The following is a 20663-nucleotide window of genomic DNA, read 5'->3' as shown; positions in this document are numbered from 1 at the left end:
CTGAGTTCAAATATAGCCTCAGACACTTAACACAAAAAACTAGCCATGTGACCTTGGGCAAGTCACTTAACCCCAATTGCCATCCAAAAAGCAAAAACAAAAAACAAGACTTTATTTAGCATTTAGCACACATTAGACACTGTCCAAAAATAAACCTCCAGAAAAAAACATACTAGCCCCTAGAGAAAAGGTTAGTAGCCTAGCCCCTTTAGCAAAGCAATAGTTCTATATCTCACTTTCAAAGACAAATACTATGCCCCAGAGAGAGTCTGTAAAGGAGCCTGGGAAGAAGCAGTCAGATAGACATGAGTATCAGGAGAGAGCGATGTCACAAAAACCTAGAAAGAAGAGAATATCAAGAAGAAGGTTATCAATATTGTCAAAGGTTGCTGAGAGGTCAAGGATGAAGACTGAGAAAAAGGCCATTGAATTTGGCATTAAGAGATCACTGGTAACTTTGGAGGGAGCAACTGCAGTGGAAAGATGAGGTCAGAAGCCAAAATGCAGAGTTTAAAAGAGCAAGTATGAGAAGAGCGAGTAGAAACACCAATTGTAGATGGCTTTCTCAAGGAGTTTACCACCAAAAGAGAGGAGAGATATAGGGTGATCACTAGCAGAAATGGATGGATAAAAATTTTTAAGAATAGAGGAAACATGTGCATATTTGTAGGCAGTAAGAAAAGAGTCAGGAGAGGAAAAGACTGAAGATAAGAGAATGAGGATAACAGAGGGGGCAATTTGTTGGAAAAGATGGGATTGAAGGGGATCACTTGTGCATATAAAAATGATGACCTTGACAAGAAGGGCCACCTCTTCATGTGAGACAAGAGTGGAGGAAAAGAGTGGGCAGAAAGCATCTGGTTGATGAGAAATGAGGAGGAAGGGAGACAGGGGACCTCCTGACAAATGTCCTCAATCTTTCCAGTAGTATGAGGCACAGTTCTCAACTTAGGAAGAACAGGGAGAGGGACATGAAAGGTTTGAGGGGAAATGAAAAGCTCTGGAAGATCTGCTGCAGTGACTCGAACAATGAGTTACATAGGGAAGCATAAAAGGCTCACCTGGAAGAGTCTGAGATTATGTGGCATAAACCTATAGCAGACCCAGTCAGCACAGTCTGATGACTTTCCCCCAGCTTCATTTATCAGCATATGTGTAGGAGCAATAGTTGCTGATGGAAAGACCAAGGCTTGGCAGGGCAAGATTGGAGATATAGTAAGTAGGCAAAGGACTCAAGAGAGGGGGACAGAGTTGGAATCTCAACTATAATATAGACAAAGTACAAAAGTCTTCTAGTATGGAAGCACAACAGTTATAAAAAAAAAAAAACTTTCCTGTTTACCAGTACTTAACCATTCTCCCAAGTCCCCAAGTGTGAAATCTAGTAGTAATCTATTAATCTCTTTCTCTACTCCAGGTCCTCACCACCTCATGCCTCCTGGATTATGTCTTTCTCCCTCCTTCAAGTCTGTCCCTTGAAACCTGTCCTACATATTACTACTTTTTCTGAAACATACCTTCATAATATCACTTTGCTGCCCAAGAACAGAGATACTAATTCCCTACAGCCTATCAGATCAAGTTCATGGCATGATGTTCAAGGTTCTGACTATCCAAGTATCTCCTAGTATATCCAGAAGTATACACTCTTTCAAAAAGGTCTGTCCTATCCATCTTTGAATACATTGTCACATTTGTACCTCTGTTGATGCCATTACTCTGCCCTAACAAGCTTCTTCTCCTCCCCAATCCCATAACCTCCCTTTTTTTTTGGGGGGGGGGGAAGAAGGAACAACAATAAGGGTTAAGTGATTTGCCCAGAGTCACACAGCTAGGGAGTGTCTGAGGACAAATTTGAACTCAGGTTTTCCTGAATTCAGGGCTGGTACTCTATCTACTGTACCACCTAGCTGCCCCTCCATAACTTCCCTTTCTAACCAGATCCTCTAAAGTCCAACTCAAGCTCCACCTCCTCCATTAAGGACTCCCTACGTAGTAAGTACATCCAATGAAGATCTAAACAGCACAATGTGAAGATCCATAGTGAAATATGCAATTGGGGGTGGCTAGGTGGTGCAGTAAATAGAGCACCGGCCCTGGAGTCAGGAGAACCTGAGTTCAAATCTGGACTCAGACACTTAACACAAAAACTAGCTGTGTGACCTTTGGCAAGTCACTTAACCCCAATTGCCCTACCTTCCCCCATCCAAAAAGCAAAAAATCTTGTAATGGGAATGTAAATTTTTAAGATCTTTCCTGCCCCTAGGCTAAAGTGCACCTGGAGCCTGGGGTGGGAGGCTTGTTTTTCAGTAGATACTTTTTTGATTAGCCAGTGGGTCCAGAAGGTTGTTAAATTCTCTGAGCCAGAAGCAGGCTATATAAACCCTGATTTGAAGCTTTGTTTTGGGGCTCACTTTGAGAAGTGTTCTGTGATTTGATCAGATGAGACTCTGGGAAGCTGTTGTTAAGCCCCCACCCCCCCTTTTGAAAAACCCAGATGTTAATTTGGTATGGATGTAATGGTTGGACAGATTTGGAAACCTGTCTACTTGATCTGTTTCTCTGTCTTGATGATTCTGTCTGTATACTCTGAAGTTTGGGGTGCTGACCTTTTTCCCCTGAACTAGGTAAACGATACATATTTGACTGATTAAAGTAAGCTTATTAACCCATTTTGAGTTGCTTTCCTTTAACAAAGCAGATCTAAGAACCTTTGTTGGCAGCCACCCTGGGGACGCTGGGGTGCTTGCTGCTACAAATCTAAAAAAAAAAAAGTTTAAAAATATATACAATTATTTCCACTTCTGTTATAATGAATTGTGTTCCCAAAAAAAATCACCCTGCTATGAAAAACCATTCAATAAAACCACAGAGCTTATGGGGAAAGTTTGAGGCACAAACTTCATCAGTAATACATTTTTTAAAAATAGGAACCTGATTTTTAAAAAGACAGTAGAAAGACAGTAGCACAATGTCATACACATTAAGAAATATTTAAATACTACAATAGATAGTGGTCCCATGAGAAGCCTCAGGTTGCTGCTGGGTCTGAGGCCATGGAGGCAGGGGATGGGGTGGGGTTGGGTGTGTATCAGCCCTCTTCTGCCCACATCTCCTACTGCACCAAAAGATATACAATTAATATGCCATTTTACCTTGAAAATGACCTAAAGTTTGCTTGTGTCAGAATGGGTGCCAGAAGATTGCAGCCCATGAGTGATTATGAAGCCATTCTTGCAGTTTCTCACAGAATAAATCACAAAGAAGCAAATTGGAGAGTCAATTATGTTCAAACATTCTCTAATAAATCACATTCAAACAAAACTGAATTTTCCAAACATGCATTACAGCAGAACTGACTGGACTAGATTCCTGTCACAACACTGCATATAACTGAGTAAAACCTGGTATGTCCTAAGTTTCTCTTATTCTGGGGGTTTTATTAGGACAGATCAGAATGATCCCATACTACCATTCTACCTATCACATAGTCCTTGGGCCTAGACTCAGGACTGTTTATAACTAGTCTTACTGAGGAATATAAATGAAAGAAAATGCTGGTCACATTAGGCCCAACAGGGGGTGAAGAAAAGAAGTCTCTTCCCTTGTGGAAAACTTCTTTTTTATTATTTATTTTTAGTTTTCAACATTAATTTCCACAAGATTTTTAGTTACAAATTTTCTCCCCATCGTTCCCTTACCCCCCACCAAAGATGATGAGCCTACTGAATACCCCTTCCCCAAATATGCTCTCTCTTATAGCCTCCCCATCCTCCCCTCTAATTTTCTAGTCGGACAAGATGGATTTCTATACCCCAGTGCCTGTATATCTTATTTCCCAGTTGCATGTAAAAAAAAACAATTCTTTTTAACAGTTGTTTTTAAAATTTTGATTTACAGATTCTTTTCCTTCTTCCCTCCTCACCCACCCCTACTAGGAAGACAAGCAATTCAATATAGGCTGTACATGTATAATTACGCAAAAGGTTTCCATAGTAGTTATATTGTGAAAGACCAACTATATTTCCCTCCATCCTATCCTTCCCCCCACTTATTCTATTTTCTACTTTGACCCTGTCCCTTTTCAAAAGTATGTGCTTCTAACTACCCTCTCCCCCAATCTTCCCTCCCTTCTATAATCCCCCCTCTTATCTGCTTCCCCCCCCCTACTTTTCTGTAGGGTAAGATACCCAAATGAGTGTGTATGTTATTACCTCCTTAAGCCAAATTGAATGAGAGTAAGGCTGACCCATTCCCTTTCCCCTTCCCGCTCCTCCCCTCCATTGTAACAGTTTTTCTCTTGCCTCTTTTATATGAGATAATTTACCTTATTCTATATTTCCCTTTCTCCTCTCATTATTCCTCTCTCCTATTCAACTGATGCTGTGCCCTCTGTCTATGTATACATGTACACACATATACACACCCACATATGTATTTATACGGAAAACTTCTTAAAGAAACATTTTCCTCCTTGAGTCAGCTCGCCAGGGCTCCATATGGAGAAGGGTAAGCCCAGACCCAGCAGAGAGAGACAGAAGACAGCACACTAAAGAGAAGAAGAGAGCACCTTCTCCCTGACATGGGGTTGCTGACTACTACACTGACCTTCTGTACCTTCAATACATCCCTTGGTTTTCATGGGCCCTAAGGTCTAAAAATTAACTAAACCCAAACAGGAACATAAATATCATTTTAATATAAATTTCAAAAGATTTACAGTCTTATTTCATAAGAGACTTCAAAAGCAGTGATTCCTCCCTCCAAACTCTGCCACTACTAGTCAAGTGCTAATGACAGACAGTGAGCATCAACTACTCAGTACTAAATTTTCTGATATTATTAAGTGTTAGTTATATTGCTGTCAAGAGGGAAGGCAGTACTCTAACTTGGGATTGGAGGAGACATCTATTGTCCAAATACTTTGTTAAAATGAATTTATCAGGGGAGGAGGGGTGGCTAGGTGGCGCAGTGAATAGAGCACCAGCCCTGAAGTCAGGAGGACCTGAGTTCAAATACAGCCTCAGAAGCTTGACACACTTACTAGCTATGTGACCTTGGGCAAGTCGTTTAACCCTAACTGCCCTCCAAAAAACAAAAAAAATTTAATTTATCATTTTGTTTATTTAAGGGGTCTGTTGTGATGGCTATGTATGCTAATGGTTATTACAACTTGTTCCTCTCCCATGAATTCTACCAAACCAATCCAGAATCTTTGCCACCTACATCTAGCCTACCCTGTCCCTCATGCTCATGTCCAACCTATTCTCCAGACCTAAAATATCCTCTCTCTGCCCTCTTACACCCACTGAATTTTTATCCATCTTTTAAATTCTAACTCAGATGATAATTTTCTTCATGAAACTTCCCGATTCTCTTCTCTCTTCTAGTCCTCCAGTCTAGTGTAGCACTTTGTTTTGTGAGTTTTCTTCACTTAGGTAACAGTGAACCTTACAATTAATATTTTATTCCCCTATAGCATCATAAGCACCATGAAATGATGGACAAAAACCCTTTGGAACCTAGAGTCAAGATTAATGTTTTCTATATCCCACCACATTAAGGCACAGTTTGCTCATGGATAGCCTTTACACTTTCAAATGCTTGTTGAACTGAATTTTATGACTTTCAGTTGAGTCCAGAGAAATGAGAGGCAATCATCCTCAGACTCTGAAAAGGAAGACAATTCAAAAGGGAAAGGAAGTTCTCAAAAATGAACTTGAGAGTTGTTTTAACTATAATGAGGAAAAGAAGAAAATTGACAAAAGATTTCTATTCTAATTTGCTCGAACAATGGTGACTGATAACAGAGAGGAAGCTGAGCTGCTCAATTATAATTTTGTCTTATCTAAGTTTTTTATTTCCCCCAATGCCACATTCCACTGTATACAGTATAGATGCTTAATAAACATCTGCTCCACTGAATTATTCTTCCTGACCACCCACAGCATTGCCCCATATGAAGCATTTTTAGCATTTAATTCTTTTTAAATTGAGTAATTTGTCACGTACTGTTTGGAACTTTTCTCTAATTACTACATGTCTTTCAGTCTCAACTATTTTATCTCCCAAAATTTAAAGTATTTAATGCCAGGCTCAGAGGAAGCCTTCAACATATACTTATTCTAATAGCCTCTTTCAAGGATAACCTAAGTTAAATGCTAAGCAGACACAACTACTAGTTTTTCCATCACAGTTACCATGACTTTTGGATACATAAAATGTCATTAATAAACCCAAGGGTTGGAAAATGCATACTATACCTTGTCATACTGACAGACTATTACATTATCCGTGTCAAACAGGTCTGGCACATCCTGCTCACTAACATCATCCCCAGAATTTAAAGGGTCCTAAAGATTAAAGGTGACCATATTAAATAATTTTACCACAGACAAGATTTTGTTTCTTAAAAAAAGAGAATCCTACTTGCTGCTTTAAAATGCTTGCCAACTTTACAATTCCCATCTCTGTCTTCCTTAACTCTCTCCTGATTCCTTCTATATCTAAGGTATTTTTTTAATGTTGTTGAACACTGAAAACAGTGTTACTTGAGAAATTTTTTAACAACAGACCATCCAACCATGTAAAAAATCCTCTTCTCTCCTCCCCACCTTAAAAAAAAGACAGAGAGGTTGTTCTTCTTAATAACTTATTAACCAGAGTGGACTAACTGGCAAGGGCATTATCACCATAGGAATCATCACCTCCTCCACAATGTCTATCTGGGGCTCTTCGTTGTCACTGCTATTGGTGGTTGAATCTTCATTGGAGATACTATCACCTTCTTCTTCAAGAACTTTCAGATCTTCTGCATCAATAATACCAAGAAATTCATTCTCATCCACATCTCTCGTACTCCCTATTTCTTCATTTGAAGATGTATCTCCAGTTCCATCTATTTGGATAATTTCTTTAATATTATCAATTGTTTGTATGCGCAAATCCATTTGTGCCCTGGATTCCTGTAAACAAAATCATATGCAGGATGTGAAATATAGTTATTTGTCCAAAAGAATAGTGGTCAGAAGACATGAACAAAAAGCTTTCAAGGTCAACTGTAAACTCAACAATCATAGTAAGAGAAATTAAAACTGAAACAACTGAAGTTTCACCTCACACCCAGCAAAATGACATAGGTGACAAAAGATGAAATCAGTGTTGGAAGGACTGTGGTAAGACAGGCATACTAACAAAGTTGGTGAGCAGTAAATTATCTCAACCATTCTGTAAAACAATTTGAAATTATTTTTAAAACATCACTAAAGTACTCACGCCCCTTAACGCAAAGCAGAGGGAGTAAAAGACAGAAAGAATAGTTTTGTATGTGCCAAATATTCACAAAAACATTTTTTGTGTAAGCAAAGAACTGGGGAAAAAAGGATATCTGTTTTGGGGAGGACTACACAAGATGGATACATCAATGTAATGAAATAGCACTGTGCTGTATATAAGAAGTAACAAATATAAAGAATTTAAGGTTCATATGGAATAAATAGAAAGAGAAAATATATATACAAACAACAACTACATCAAATGGTACTCCCTTCAAATCTCAAGTGAAGTCTCACCTTCTGCAAGAAGCCTTTCCCAGTCTTCCTTAATCTCAGTGTATTCCCTCTGAGACCACCCCCAATTTATCCTGTATGCATCTTACTTGTACATGGTTGTCTGTATGTTGTTTCCCCCATTAGACTGTGAGCTCCTCGAAAGCATGGATTGCCTTTTACATTTCTTTGTATCCCCAGCATTAGGACAGTACCTGGCAAATAAGAGGTACTTAAATGCTAGCTGACTCACAAATATATGCTTGTATATGTACTTGGAATGCAGGGGTACATAGGACATTCTGGGAGGACTCGCACCTCTGGTATGAGGGCTGAGCCACTCTTATATGGCTCCAAGAAGCTGAAGCATGCACAAAGGCCCCACCCCAGTAAAACCATCTTGGCAGATGGGTTAAACCAGGTTAACAGTAACCAATGGGCTTCAAGCCCGTCTATCCCAAAGAGGTGATGACTTTCCCCAGTGAAATGGACAGATGAGAACAATCTGTTCCAATGGCCTTAATGTCTGAAGCAGGCACTGGAAAGGGCTTAGATCTTGGTCAGACACTGAAGATATCAAGATCATCCACTGTCTCCAGAGCACTGCTAGTCATCTTGACTTTCTGTCTTGTCACTGGACTTTGATGACTCTGAAAGAGAGAGTGAGGCCAACAACTTCGAGCAACTCTGCCTCACTTAAATCCAATTTATGTGTGAGTTAAAAGGTATCATTGAAACCATTTTACTGTTTTACTATTCAATTATTTTACTATCTTACTATTTTACCTATCTTGAGGTAACAAGCTAGTGATAAAGCAGCAGGTGCAAAGACACTGAGACCTGTAGTCACAACCTAGCACCCAGGCAGACCATGGCATAACATCATCTTCTGACTAGACTGAAGCAGCAGTTGGATTCAGCAACCCCCAGGGTATCTGAGCAGCCTTCATAAGGATCACACTGCTCACCTCCTGGAACGGGGAAGGAGCTAGAAAAAATGCCCTAAAAATTGTCTGCTTCACCTAACCCTGGCCTGCTTACCACAGCAGGTGGGAGATCCCACCCTGCAGTCAAAACACAAAAACATATATAAAAACTTCTAGAAAGATGATTCCACTCACCATTGGAACATGGAATGTACACATACTTATGGAAAACATGAAATCCAGCAAACTTGAAAGATAAACAGCTCTTGTTGCAAGAGAACTCCACAGGTATCACATCCAAATAGAAGCCCTGAGTGAAACAAGGCCAGCAAACGACGGCCAGCTTACCAAAGTTTTCATGTTTGTTCTTCCAGACTAGCCACAGTGATAGGGAGCACTATAAAGCTAACACAGGTTTCACAATCAAATGTGATCTAGTCAACAAACTTGTATGCCTCCCAAAAGTTCATGACAACATGACTGCCACTTGCAGGAAAGTGTCATGCCACTATCATCATGACTATGCTCCCACCATGACAAACCTCGGTGAGGTCAAAGAAAAATTTTATGAAGAATTTATGAAGACATGGAGACCTCATCATCAGTGTGCTGGAAGAGAACAAGCTTGTAATTCTGGGTGACTTTAATGCCAGAGTAAGCACAGACTATCAGACATGGCAGAGTCCTTCGGAGGAATGGAGTCAGAAAAAGCAACAGTAATGGTCAATCACTACTGAAGACTTCTGTGTCTCATGATCTTATCACCAATACTGTATTCCATTTACCTAAATGCAATAACTCTTCATGGATGCACCCTCACGGCAAACATTTAATAAACTATAGCACTGTAAGGAGAAGATATGTGAGGGGAACAAAGGTGATGTGTGGTACAGAGCGCTAGAAAAGTCAGACTTCTCTCCAAGCTAAACATTCGCATTCAACAAAAGCTATGGCCCCAATGCAAAATGACTACCAGAAGACTTAATGTCAACAGATTAGAGGGACCCTCCGTGGGAGAACAGTTTGTTACTAACTCGGAGAGAAAGCTGAGCCAACGCACAGTTTACAACAGTGAAGCAAAAAAAGGAGTGGGCAACTTTCAGAGACTTGGGATATAGTATTGCATTTACTCATTTGAACCAGAACACTTTCAAGCATCAAGATTAGTGTGATGAAAAATGATGGGGAAATCCAGAAAGTTCTACTTTCTATTCTACCAGCAGAATAGGTCATCCATCTCTAAAAAGGCAGCATTTAACTCCATCAAAAGCAATGTTCAAGCAAAGCTTAGAGAGATGGTGGATTCTTGGCTCAGTAAAAAGGTAGATAAATTCAGTTTCATGCTGATAGTAACCATCCAAAGCATTTTTTATGAGGCCCTGAAGGCTATTTATGGGCCAAGGGTCTTTCTCGACTACTCAGTCATGATTGAGTCACACTGATCAATAATAAGAACATGATTCTGGAGACATGGGCTGAATACTTCCATAGTGGTCTCAACAGAACATTATCAATCAATGCTGAAGTCGCTGACCAGTTACCTCAGGTTGAAGTCAATCTTTCTCTAGTCAAACTTCCAAGTGAAGAAAAGGTTTTGAATATTGTTAGGCTCCTTTTGTGTGACAAAGCACCTGCAGAGATCTACAAGACAGGGGGTCAGCTGCTCACACAAAAGTTGACTGAAATCTTCCAGGTTATATGACAAAAGGAAGTTATCCCCCAAGAGATCAAAGATGCCTCTACTGTTCAACTATATAAAGGAAATAGATTGCCCTGTGACAACCATGGGGCGGGGAAGCAGGAGGGTCTTTCTTAGTCACTGCTGGCAAGATTCTTGCCAGGGTTTTCCTTAATCAGTTGATCCTTCACCTGGAAGGTGTTCATCTACCTGAGAGCCAGTGTGGCTTGATTCTGCTTCCACATGCTTTACATCTGTCCCCTCTCTCCAACTTGCAAGGTCATGACTCTAGGTTTTCATCACCTCTCACCAGGAATAATATAAATCCTTCTAAGTTGGTTACTCCTCAAATCTTTCTCTTCTCCATCCTCCACATAGCTTCAAAAGTGTTTTGCTTCAGGTCAGAGAGTTGCCAAAATGATTTCCCTAAGGCACAAGTCTGACCAGATCATTCCTCTACTTATTTAGCTGTAGAGGAATAAGTAATAATAACGTCAGGGGTTCTTAACATTTTTTTCTGAATCATGAACCTATTTGGCAATCTGGTGAAACTCTTCTCAAAATATATGAACCCCTCCTCAGAATATTTTTAATTACACAAAATAAAATACAATATATAAGATGACGAAGGAAACATAACACAAGCCAATAAAATACAAAGGAAATCAAGTACACTGAAAGTTATCATAGTATTTTTAAAACAAGGTGAGAACTCTTGCTCCAGGAGAAAATATAAACCTCTGGCTTTTAAAGCCCCTTGCAATCTGGCTCCAAACCATCTTTTTAATCTCACTGTACATTATTCCCCCTGCCACATGCTTCAATCCAGCCTTGTCTCTATTCTTCACAAATGAAATTCTCATCTTCTTCCTCCCTATGCCTTTGCACTGGCCATGGTCCTTCCCTGAATATATTTCTCCCTTGCCTTTAACCTCTCAGAATCTATTTCTTTCTTCAAAAAGCAGTTCAAGTACCACAAAGTCCATGAAGCATTTCCCAAATCCCAATTGCTACTGACATTCCTCCCAAAATATTTCATAGAACTATTTTGTATTCATTTATAATTATTCCCTATAAATTTGTGTAGGTCCTTCATAAGACCACAGCATCAGAAATCTGGAGCCAAAAGGGACCTAAGAGGCCATCTAGTCCAATCCCATGACTTTATAGCTGAGAAAACAAGTCGTATGCCTAACTGATACATACAAGTGATGCCCAAGGTCATACAAATAATAAACATAATAGGTGAGTTTTGAACCCAGGTCCTCTCTTTCACTGTCTCTCCCCTTCTCTCCCAAATTAAAATGTAAACTCCTTGACAGGAAGGATTGTTTCATTCTTTGTATTTGTATCATAAGTGCGGGAACATACTACGTGCTTAATAAATGCTTGTTAACTGAATGAATCTAAATTTCTCCAACCAAGGGGAACTGGCTGCTAAAATAGAAAAGATAAGAACCTTGGAAGAAAGTGACTACTCCACCTTAAAGTTTATTATTGAAAAGGCCAACTAAGCATACTCTAATATGGATCCTAAATCAAGAGACAAGATATTTCAAAGAGTACAGAGGTAGAGAGGAAGGATTTCATGTAACAGGAATGATCTTCAGACTAGAACAGACAAATTAAAAAGGGTTCCTATGGAGCTGAGGCCCATGAAAAGTAGTAGGGAGCATCTACCTGTCTGATGAGTTCAAATAATCTGTCGCAGATGAATACATCCCTGGATACAAAGGGAATTGATAAATAAGCTACTATCAGTGATACATCAAAGATCGTGAAGAGACATCATAGGACAAGAGGAGGGAGAATATCTTCCTGATTTTCAAAATAAAAAGGGAAAGAATAGAGTCTCCAAACTAAAGACCACTGAGTTCAACTCTAATGTCTGAGAAAACTCTAGCATATATTATTGAAGGAATGGCTAATGAATATCTAGAAAAAAAAACAGTAATCACCAAGAAACAGCATGATTTCATCAAGGAGAGGTCATGTCAGGCTAAACCTTGTTTCCTTTTCTAAAAGAGTTATCTATTACATCAAGAGAATATCATTAATATAGCTTACCATGATTCAGCAAAACTTTTAAGAAAGACTCTAGAGGTGGCTAGGTGGCACAGTGAATAGAGCACCAGCCCTGGAATCCGGAGGACCTGAGTTCAAATCCAGCCTCAGACACAACATTTAATCTTGGGAAAGTCACTTAACCCCAATTGCCCTTCCTTCCTCCCTTCAAAAGAGAAAGAAAGACTCTAGGGATCTTCTTTGTGGAAGATGGAAAGAAGTGAGCCAGACAATATGATTAGGTGGATTTGGAACTGGTAGAACCCATAGCATCATTAACTATTTGCTATGATTTTAGAAAGAACAATGTGATAGAATGTCCCAGGGATCTATTCTTGGCTTCTGATGGTTGAGATTTTCATCCATGGCATGAATAATGGGATAAATGGCACACTTATCAAATTTGCATATGTCAAAAAGCTGGAAAGTATAGCCAACACGCTGAATAGCAGAGTCTGCGTTCTAAAGATTTTAACAGATTAGAATATTGGACAAAATATAATAGGATTAAATTTAAAGTCTGACACTGGTGTGAAAAGCAAAAAATCATCTTCACAAGTAAAGACTGGGGGTGAAGCTGATTGGATAGTAGCTGCTCTAAAAAAGATCTATAGTGTTATGTAAGAACCAAAAGAGTCAGCAGTGTGACATGGCAGCCAAAAAAGCTAATGGGCTAAATTAAAACAAGAATTAAGGAAATACTACTACTCATTGTGCCTTGGCCAGACCACACTGGAATATTCAGTCCAGCTCTAGAAATACTTTAAAAGGCTTTATGTTGGAAAACCTATAGAGGAGGGTGACCAAGATCACAAGATCACAGATGTAGAGTTGAAAGGGACCACAGAAGCCTTCAAGAGGTTGTGATTGGTCCAGAGTTGCACAGGTAATCATCCTCAGAACAGGTACTCTGATAACTAAAGCCAATGCTTTTTTCACTTTTTTTCTGAGAAGCTATGTGAATATTGGTTGAAAGACTTGGTAATATTTTGCCTGCAGAAGAAAGGAATTAGTGAAGAAGAAGAAAGGGTAGCTGTCACTCAAGAGAGGGATGAAATTTGTTCCATAGAGTCCCAGAGGGATAGAAGAGTCAAATTTCAGTTTAATATAAAGAAAAATTTCTCAAACAATGAGAGCAGCCCCCAAAGTGAAGTGGGCTGCCTTACGAGGCAGTGAGCTCTCCCTTGCTTGAGGGAGCAAAGGTTGGATGACTTCTTGTCAAACAGACTGGAAGGAAACTGTTTCTCAGATCTAGGCTAAATTGGATGGCCTTCAAGATCTCTTTCCTCTCTAAAAATCCATGATTCTGAAGATATGCTTCAAATTTAAAGAAAAAGTGATTTTAAATTCCGCCAGTATTGGGGAATACAAGTCACCTTATTGCAAGTTCCCTTTCCATTATATTGTACTTTCTCAATAATATATTCACCAAAAGATATTCATTAATTTTATGGGGAAAACCACATGTATTCATTAAAAAGTACTACTCTAAATTACACCATTCTCCATTCCCATGTCTACCACTCTATCCAAATCTCCAGTTCCTGTTTCTCCTGATTATTTAATTTCTTTCCTACCAAGAACAGAGCTTCAAATTTCTCACAGAATTATATGAATTCCATGTGCAAAAAAAAATTATTTTTTCCAAATCAGAAGTTCATTTTACAGGGCAGCGAGGTGGCGCAGTGAATAGAGCACTGGCCCTGGAGTCAGTAGAACCTGAGTTCAAATCCAGCCTCAGACACTTGAAACTATTACTAGCTGTGTGACTTTGGGTATGTCACTTAACCCCAACTGCCCTCCAAAAATCTGCTTTAGGAATTTGGGGCGGCCAGGTGGCACAGTGAGTAAGAGCACCAGCCCCAGCGTCAGGAGACCCAGGATCGGTTCCAGCCTCAGATACTTGGTACCCACACAAAATAACTGGCCGTGTAACCTTGAGCAAGTTACTTAACCCCAATTGCTTAAAAAAAAATAAGTTCACTTTACATAGCTACAGGACCTTTAAAATTTGGAGATGTCATATTAAGTGACAAGGGGGAAAACAATCTTAGTTCTACAAAAATATACATTTGGTATCTCAGTACTTATACTTACAATGCCACACCAAAAATATGCAAAAATCAATCTATATTGGGCAAAGTACCACTGTAATAAAAAATAGCTAGTAGTATTTACATAGCACTTTAAAGTTTGCAAAATGCTTTACATTTGTCATCTGATACTTGTAACAATCCTTGGAGGTAGATTCTCTTTCCCTATTTTACAGGTGAGGAAATTGAGGGTAAGAAGTTAAGTGATTTGACCAGGGTCATACTAAGTATCTAAGGCAGTATTTGAACTCAAGTCTTCCTGAACCCACATCCAGCAATTCTATCCAATGACCACTTCTTTAAGCAAAAGAAATACTCTTAAAGTTATATTTAAATGTATTTTTCTGCAAATCAAATTATAAATCATTCTGAAGATCTGATGATCACAGTGAAATCTCTTCTGCCAGGGATCCTTCACTCTACGAAGTAATTATATTTCCCCTAATGCAAGTTCACATTTACTGATATCAGATTTTCTTAAAGTGAAGGGATTTTTTTTATATTTGCAACACCAGCACCTAGAACAGTTCCTTGCACACAGTAGGTACTTAATAAGCACTTACTGGATTGGAATTATATTTTTTAAGAGGTCCTAAACCTTCAGGGAAAAAAAAAACCTTAAAAGAATTTTTAATTACCTAATATAGCTTTTCTAAATATTACATTTTCTATATAGTACATGCAAAGCTAACACATTGAATATAGTGAAGTTAAGTCATTAAATATTCAGAGTTAAGTAAAGATTCCTTCCAACGGCAATAAAAGTGATTAAAAGAATACAAAACATATAACAACTTTTTCTTTTGCCCAAATGTTTCCTAAGGAGTCCTAATTTTTTAAAGTGTGTATGCACATAAGAAATCTAGATACTCTAGAAAATGCTTCAAGAGAGATGGCAGACTAGAGATGTGTAATGCAACCTAGACTGAGAGACATGACCAATGTGTTGGATTGTTTTGCTTAAGCAACTCTACAGTGTTGCTAGTACGGTTCCACTGGGATAAGAGTGAATTCTGTTAAGAAAAAAAGGCACTCAAATGATGAAAAGAGGAAACCTCAGAAATAGAAACATTCTCATGTTTAAGACTTAATACTTTTCAAACACTAAAAGCTGACTTACCAAAAGACCTAGGAGAAAAAGTTAAGGTATTTTAGAACTGAGCAAGGCTTTTTGGTCCCTGATATCCTGCTATTTATTTTCTTTGCTCAGTGTCCTTCACTTCCCCCATTCTATACTGAGGATTCAAAAGGTCCTATAAATAAATATATTGTCACCTACTACTGGTGACCATAATTTCACTCAAGTGTTCACAGACATAATGAACTATGAAACCAAAGTTATGGAGTCAAACCTTCCCTGCACTTCCCTAGTTAAGTGTGGAATCTCTGAAATGAAATTAAACCACATCATAGACAGAAAAAGAGAATGTATGACCCTTTCTCTATTTTTCAAAATAATTATGATTAACTTGAATCCTTTAGATGTCTCTATGGTCTTTTTTCCTTGTTAGATAAACCAACTATTTCTGGGGAGAAATAATTCAAAAGCTATTTTTTAAACTGAGTTAATAATCATATGGTTTGAATTCTGATAAGTTAAACTAAGTTAGAAAGGAATACAGATTTGGGTGTGCTTTATTTAGTTCTTCCTTAAAACTAAATAATTCTCCAGATAATAGAGCACCTGGGATATGGGAAAGAATAGTTACAGTGAGAAGGAAAAGAATTGTGGATTTATTCCACAAAATTTTGAGATGTTCATCATCATCCTCAAAAATACCAGTTTAGAATAGTAGTCTTATTACCTTTTGTGACCTAGGCAATTTTTAAAGCAGAAAATCGTGGAAGGGTAATAAATTCAAGCCTCATTCAAGATAGAGTCACAAGGCTTTAATCTATCTCTCTAGCAAAAATGCATTTTCCTCAAGTAAGGTTGTGTTATAATCAGTCAAGTTTTCATGTGACATAAGATATTGAGCAATGTGGTCCAGTGGATAGATCAGCCTTCCATGAAGTCAGAAGTAGGTTTATATCCCACTGTGGTGACTCAATAAACATTTTTAAGCACCTACTACGTGCCAGGCACTATGTTAAGCACTTCTGTCACTTACCAGCTATGGGACCATTAATAAGTCACTTAATTTCTCTAAATTTATCAAATAAAAATAATACCAGTGGCATGTACTTCACAAGGTTGTTGTGAGGCTCAAATTAGATAGTCTATATAAAGCATATAGCAATCCTTGAAGTACTATAATAAATGTCAGGTATTACGTAGATAGGAAGTTCTGAATACCAAACACAAAAAATGAAAGTGATGCCAATCACAACTTCAAAGAAGTGATCTCACCTAAAAAATTCGTAATTTTGAGTTGATCTTGTGACTTCAAAAACACGAGAATCTCAACTTCTAGGACCACAGATAGAGGGCCAGAAGTAACTTAGAAATTACCAAGTCCCACCCCTTCATTTTCTAGATGAGGAAATGAAGCCCAGAGCATCAAAGGTATTATTACCTCTTCTGAAGCAGGGAGACTGCAAGGCTCTTCTAGGGGGTGAGGCTGCTTTAGGGAACCATTTTCACCCATCCTGTTCTTGAGAACAAGCACCTCCACATCAGACTGCTGGTGAAAACAGTCCTGAGGGCCTGAGGAAAGCTGTTCACCGTCCAGAGTTTGAGTCATGCTACCTGAAACGTTGACCACTGGCTCCCCATTAGAGTCTATTTGAGAGGGCTGTGGAGTAAATACAACACCTGGCAGATTCATGTACTGGGGGCTTTCCAAGGAATTAGGTTGTTGACTTAACAGAAACTCAGGTGCAGTTTTGTGTTCATTCCCCACAGGTGGCTGTGCAAGAGTCTCACTGGTGGCCAAGTTCTCTAAATGCTTTCTTTCCATTGGCCCAGGATGGAGGACAGTTTCCAGTCTCTGTGATTTTTTGGTTGCTGCCTGAACAGAGGATGGGTTCAGTTGTGTAACACTGGTCTGTATTAAGGAAGGTTGCCCAAGCTGCTGAAATATCTGCTGAATTGGATGCTGAAGGATACTTGCTCCTCCAGGGGTCTGTGTTACCATAACAGGCACATTCACTTTATAAAGATGTCCTGACAAATAAATAAAGAGATATAATTAAACCCTAATGCTCTTTTATAAAATTCAATTTTATTTTCAGATACATATTTTCTCTCTCTTATCTCCTGCTGTCCACTGGAAAAAAAAAAACCATCACAACTAGGTATTAATCAAGCAAAACAAATTCCTACATTGGAATAATAAAGAGTCATCCTTAGGGTAAGTACAGCCTGGGTTCAAGTTCAACTTCTGTGGCCCTGGTGGAAAAGTCACTTAGCCTCTCAACGCCCCAGGCAATTCTCAGATTATAACACTGCAGAACAAATACTGGTGTGCATTTGTAGAATAAATCTGGAAAGGGGGAAGCTCCTATCAAAAGAATCTCATCTCTAGACTAAAAAAAAACGTTCTTAGCTTATGAAGCGTATTTTATATTGTGATATTTGAAAGGTGACAATGCCACATCCTGTCCAATCAGTACTCAAGGCAGGTAGACACAATATTACAACGTACTTGTACAAATCTGAGTTCCAATTAACATAATTGTATAAAATAACTGATTTTTTCAGATTTTCCATTATTCAAGATACCATGTCGATCTTAGTTCTAAGGTAATTAAAAGACCAGGCTATATGGTCAATAAGAGTTTTAAAACTTTTGGAGCATATCAAATTATCTGCCTCCTTCAAAGATAATCAATAGAATCAGAAACTTTTAGATGTAGAAAAGAGCAATAGAAGATGCAACCAAACCCTGAACTTCAGAGATGAAGAAAATAAGGCCAAGAGAGGTTAAGTAACTTTCCCAAGGTCACACAACAAGTAAGTGGGATAGCCAGGACTCAAACCCAGGTCTCCTGATTCCATTTCAGTGTTTCTTCTACCACACAATTTAACATTTATTAAGCATCCATGTTCATGGTATTGGGGATTCAAAGACAAAAGTGACAAACAGTACTTGGCCTCAGGGAGCTTGCACTCCACTGCATTCTAGCTTATACCATGCTGTACTCCTCTTTGAAGCATCAAGAATAGCAGAATTTAAAACATCAGCTGCAACAGAGCTAGTCTCGTGCAATGGAAAGAGTCCTGGATTTGGAGTCAAGAGACCAAGGTTCTAATCCAGGAACCTGCCACTTAGACTTGTTTGACAATTGAGAAAAATCAGCTCACCACCTCTCTTGACCTGTTTCCAGATCTGTGAGAAAATTGGACTAGATAATGTCAAAGACATCTTGCAGTTCTAAATCTATTATAATTATGATAATATCTTATTGAGGAAAGGAACTAATGCATACTTTTTAGGCTAATTTCTTTTTCATGTATATAGTTAGCTACGGGAAAACAATTTCACCTTAGCAGTGAGGAGTTACAACTGCCATAAGCAAAGGAAACATCTATCCTTAAAATCAGGGGTTTTTTGAAACACAGATGTCCATCCAAATCTGTAGAACATTGTGCTATACTATAAAAGGCATGTAGCTTTTTTTGTAAGATTAATTTAAGATGCAATAGATGGGTAGAGTTCCTACACACCAAAATAAATGAACTCACATAGATGTATATCCAATCTTTAAGGCACTAGTTTAAGCCCATAAACAAAAGTGGATTATATGGATAGGACAACGTGGCTCCCAGCTAGCACCTCACTTTCTGGAGGTCCCAAGACCAAAAGCAAAGACTTTGTTGTGCTATATGAGAATTTCACTAAAATTCCAGCAACCTTGATATCTAGGCTGAAACTGACCCCAGCTTCAGAAAAGATGCCTTGTTTTTTTTTTTTTTTAGAAGCAAAACCTAGGGGGGGAATATTGGTAGAACTGAAAAGGAGGTTAAGAGGACAGATTTCTCATACTATAACCTTAACCATATAATCTTTCTTCCTTGCTGGAAGCCTTTTCTAAAAATCCAAATTGTGTAAAGGGGTGAGGATCAGTCACTTCTTCATAGGGGGAATAAAGTTAGAAGGACACCAGGAGTTTTTTTTAACAGTTTATAACTTTTGTTATATATTTTACAGAAGCATTTGACCATATTATTATCTAACAGCTAGATGGATAGTTTGACTCATGAGTCAGACACATAATAGCTGTGGGATTCTGAACAAGTCACTTAACCTTTATCTGCTTCAGTCTTCTCATCTGTAAAATGGAGATAATAATGGTACCCACATCATAGGGTTGACATAAGGATCAAATGACATAGCTTATATAAAGCACTTTGCAAACCTTAATGCACTAACACTAGTTGCTATTATTGTAAATAACTGATTAGCTAAAACTACCGTTCCCAACAAAACCATTCCTAAAGTTTGCTCTCACCAGATGCTGTTTGCAGAGTCACTCCTGCTGGAACATGAATGGGATAACCAAAACCAGAGGGAAGGCTATAATTTGCAGTGGAATTTGAGGTGCCCTAGATGCGAAAATTTCAGGACATGAAGTTAAGCAAAAATACAATATTTTATCCCCACTTTTGTCCCTCTCCCCTGATAAAAGTTAAGATACCATGGACATGGTGCTTCATTAGGAATGAGTTCTCTGAATCAAGCTGCTTTCAAACAGGAGACTATAAAGCAAACCTAGGTACAGATCTAGTCACTTTGATTCATCCATGTTACTGGTATCCTGGCAAAGTCAAAAAATGCTAAGTCTTATTTTTAAAACTCAGCCTTTTTTACCCAGGCTGCTAATTCTTAAAGCAAGTTCTAGGACCATCAAGGGTCATTCGAGGTCTGCAGGTGGTCTTTGGGTTAATCTCTAGCACTAATGTTGACAAGGCATTGTCTATAATTTTGTTCTACAATTAATAATTTTTAAACAATTTAAACAAAAAATAAAAAGACATTAATTTGCTTTTCATCAGCAATAGCACTACTCTTCCCATCAACTCTGGTAAGTTTTAGCTTTTGGTTTGTTAGGGGTTTATTTGTTTTTAATGGTAACAATCCATTTCCATGAAAATCTTGCTCTTTGTGGTAGGAGGGAGATACTGGGCCTTCAAGGTTATGCTAGCAGAATACAAGCTCTAGCAGATTCTATCAAGCCAGAAAGACTTCAAGGACAGGCACAGGAGTGATCTGTACATCTGTTACCCAAGGTCCTAGCTAGCTTCCTGTGGAGAGGCTCAGTAGAATGGTTGCCACTAGGATGTGAATTTTTTTTTACCTCGACTCATAGGATTATCTATTATGGCATGGATGGACATTCATTTGTATTGATAAAGAAGTACTCACTTGTAAAAATAACATGTCCTTGTAGTACTGAAATAAGTGGGAATTAA

The 20663-nt window shown here is 38.5% G+C and overlaps 1 protein-coding gene across 1 annotated transcript in view; it reads right to left on the bottom strand.

Annotated features, from left to right (window-relative positions):
• Positions 1–20663, bottom strand: part of GTF2A1L (general transcription factor IIA subunit 1 like) — a 40877-nt gene that overhangs the window by 1615 nt on the left and 18599 nt on the right. The window contains exons 5-8 of the mRNA XM_069071672.1: positions 19703–19796; positions 16825–17414; positions 6708–6965; positions 6264–6353 (exon numbers count right to left, since the gene is read on the bottom strand). Of these exons, the coding sequence (XP_068927773.1) occupies positions 6264–6353; positions 6708–6965; positions 16825–17414; positions 19703–19796 (1032 nt within the window). The remainder of the gene's footprint in view (positions 1–6263; positions 6354–6707; positions 6966–16824; positions 17415–19702; positions 19797–20663) is intronic.

The sequence above is a fragment of the Petaurus breviceps genome, unplaced genomic scaffold (genome assembly GCF_028583685.1).
Source record: "Petaurus breviceps papuanus isolate PSGF00001 unplaced genomic scaffold, PetGlider_PUasm1.0 90842, whole genome shotgun sequence".
Lineage (NCBI taxonomy): Eukaryota > Metazoa > Chordata > Mammalia > Diprotodontia > Petauridae > Petaurus > Petaurus breviceps.
Note: the sequence above shows the minus strand (reverse complement) of the source record. Positions and strands in the feature narration are given on the sequence as shown.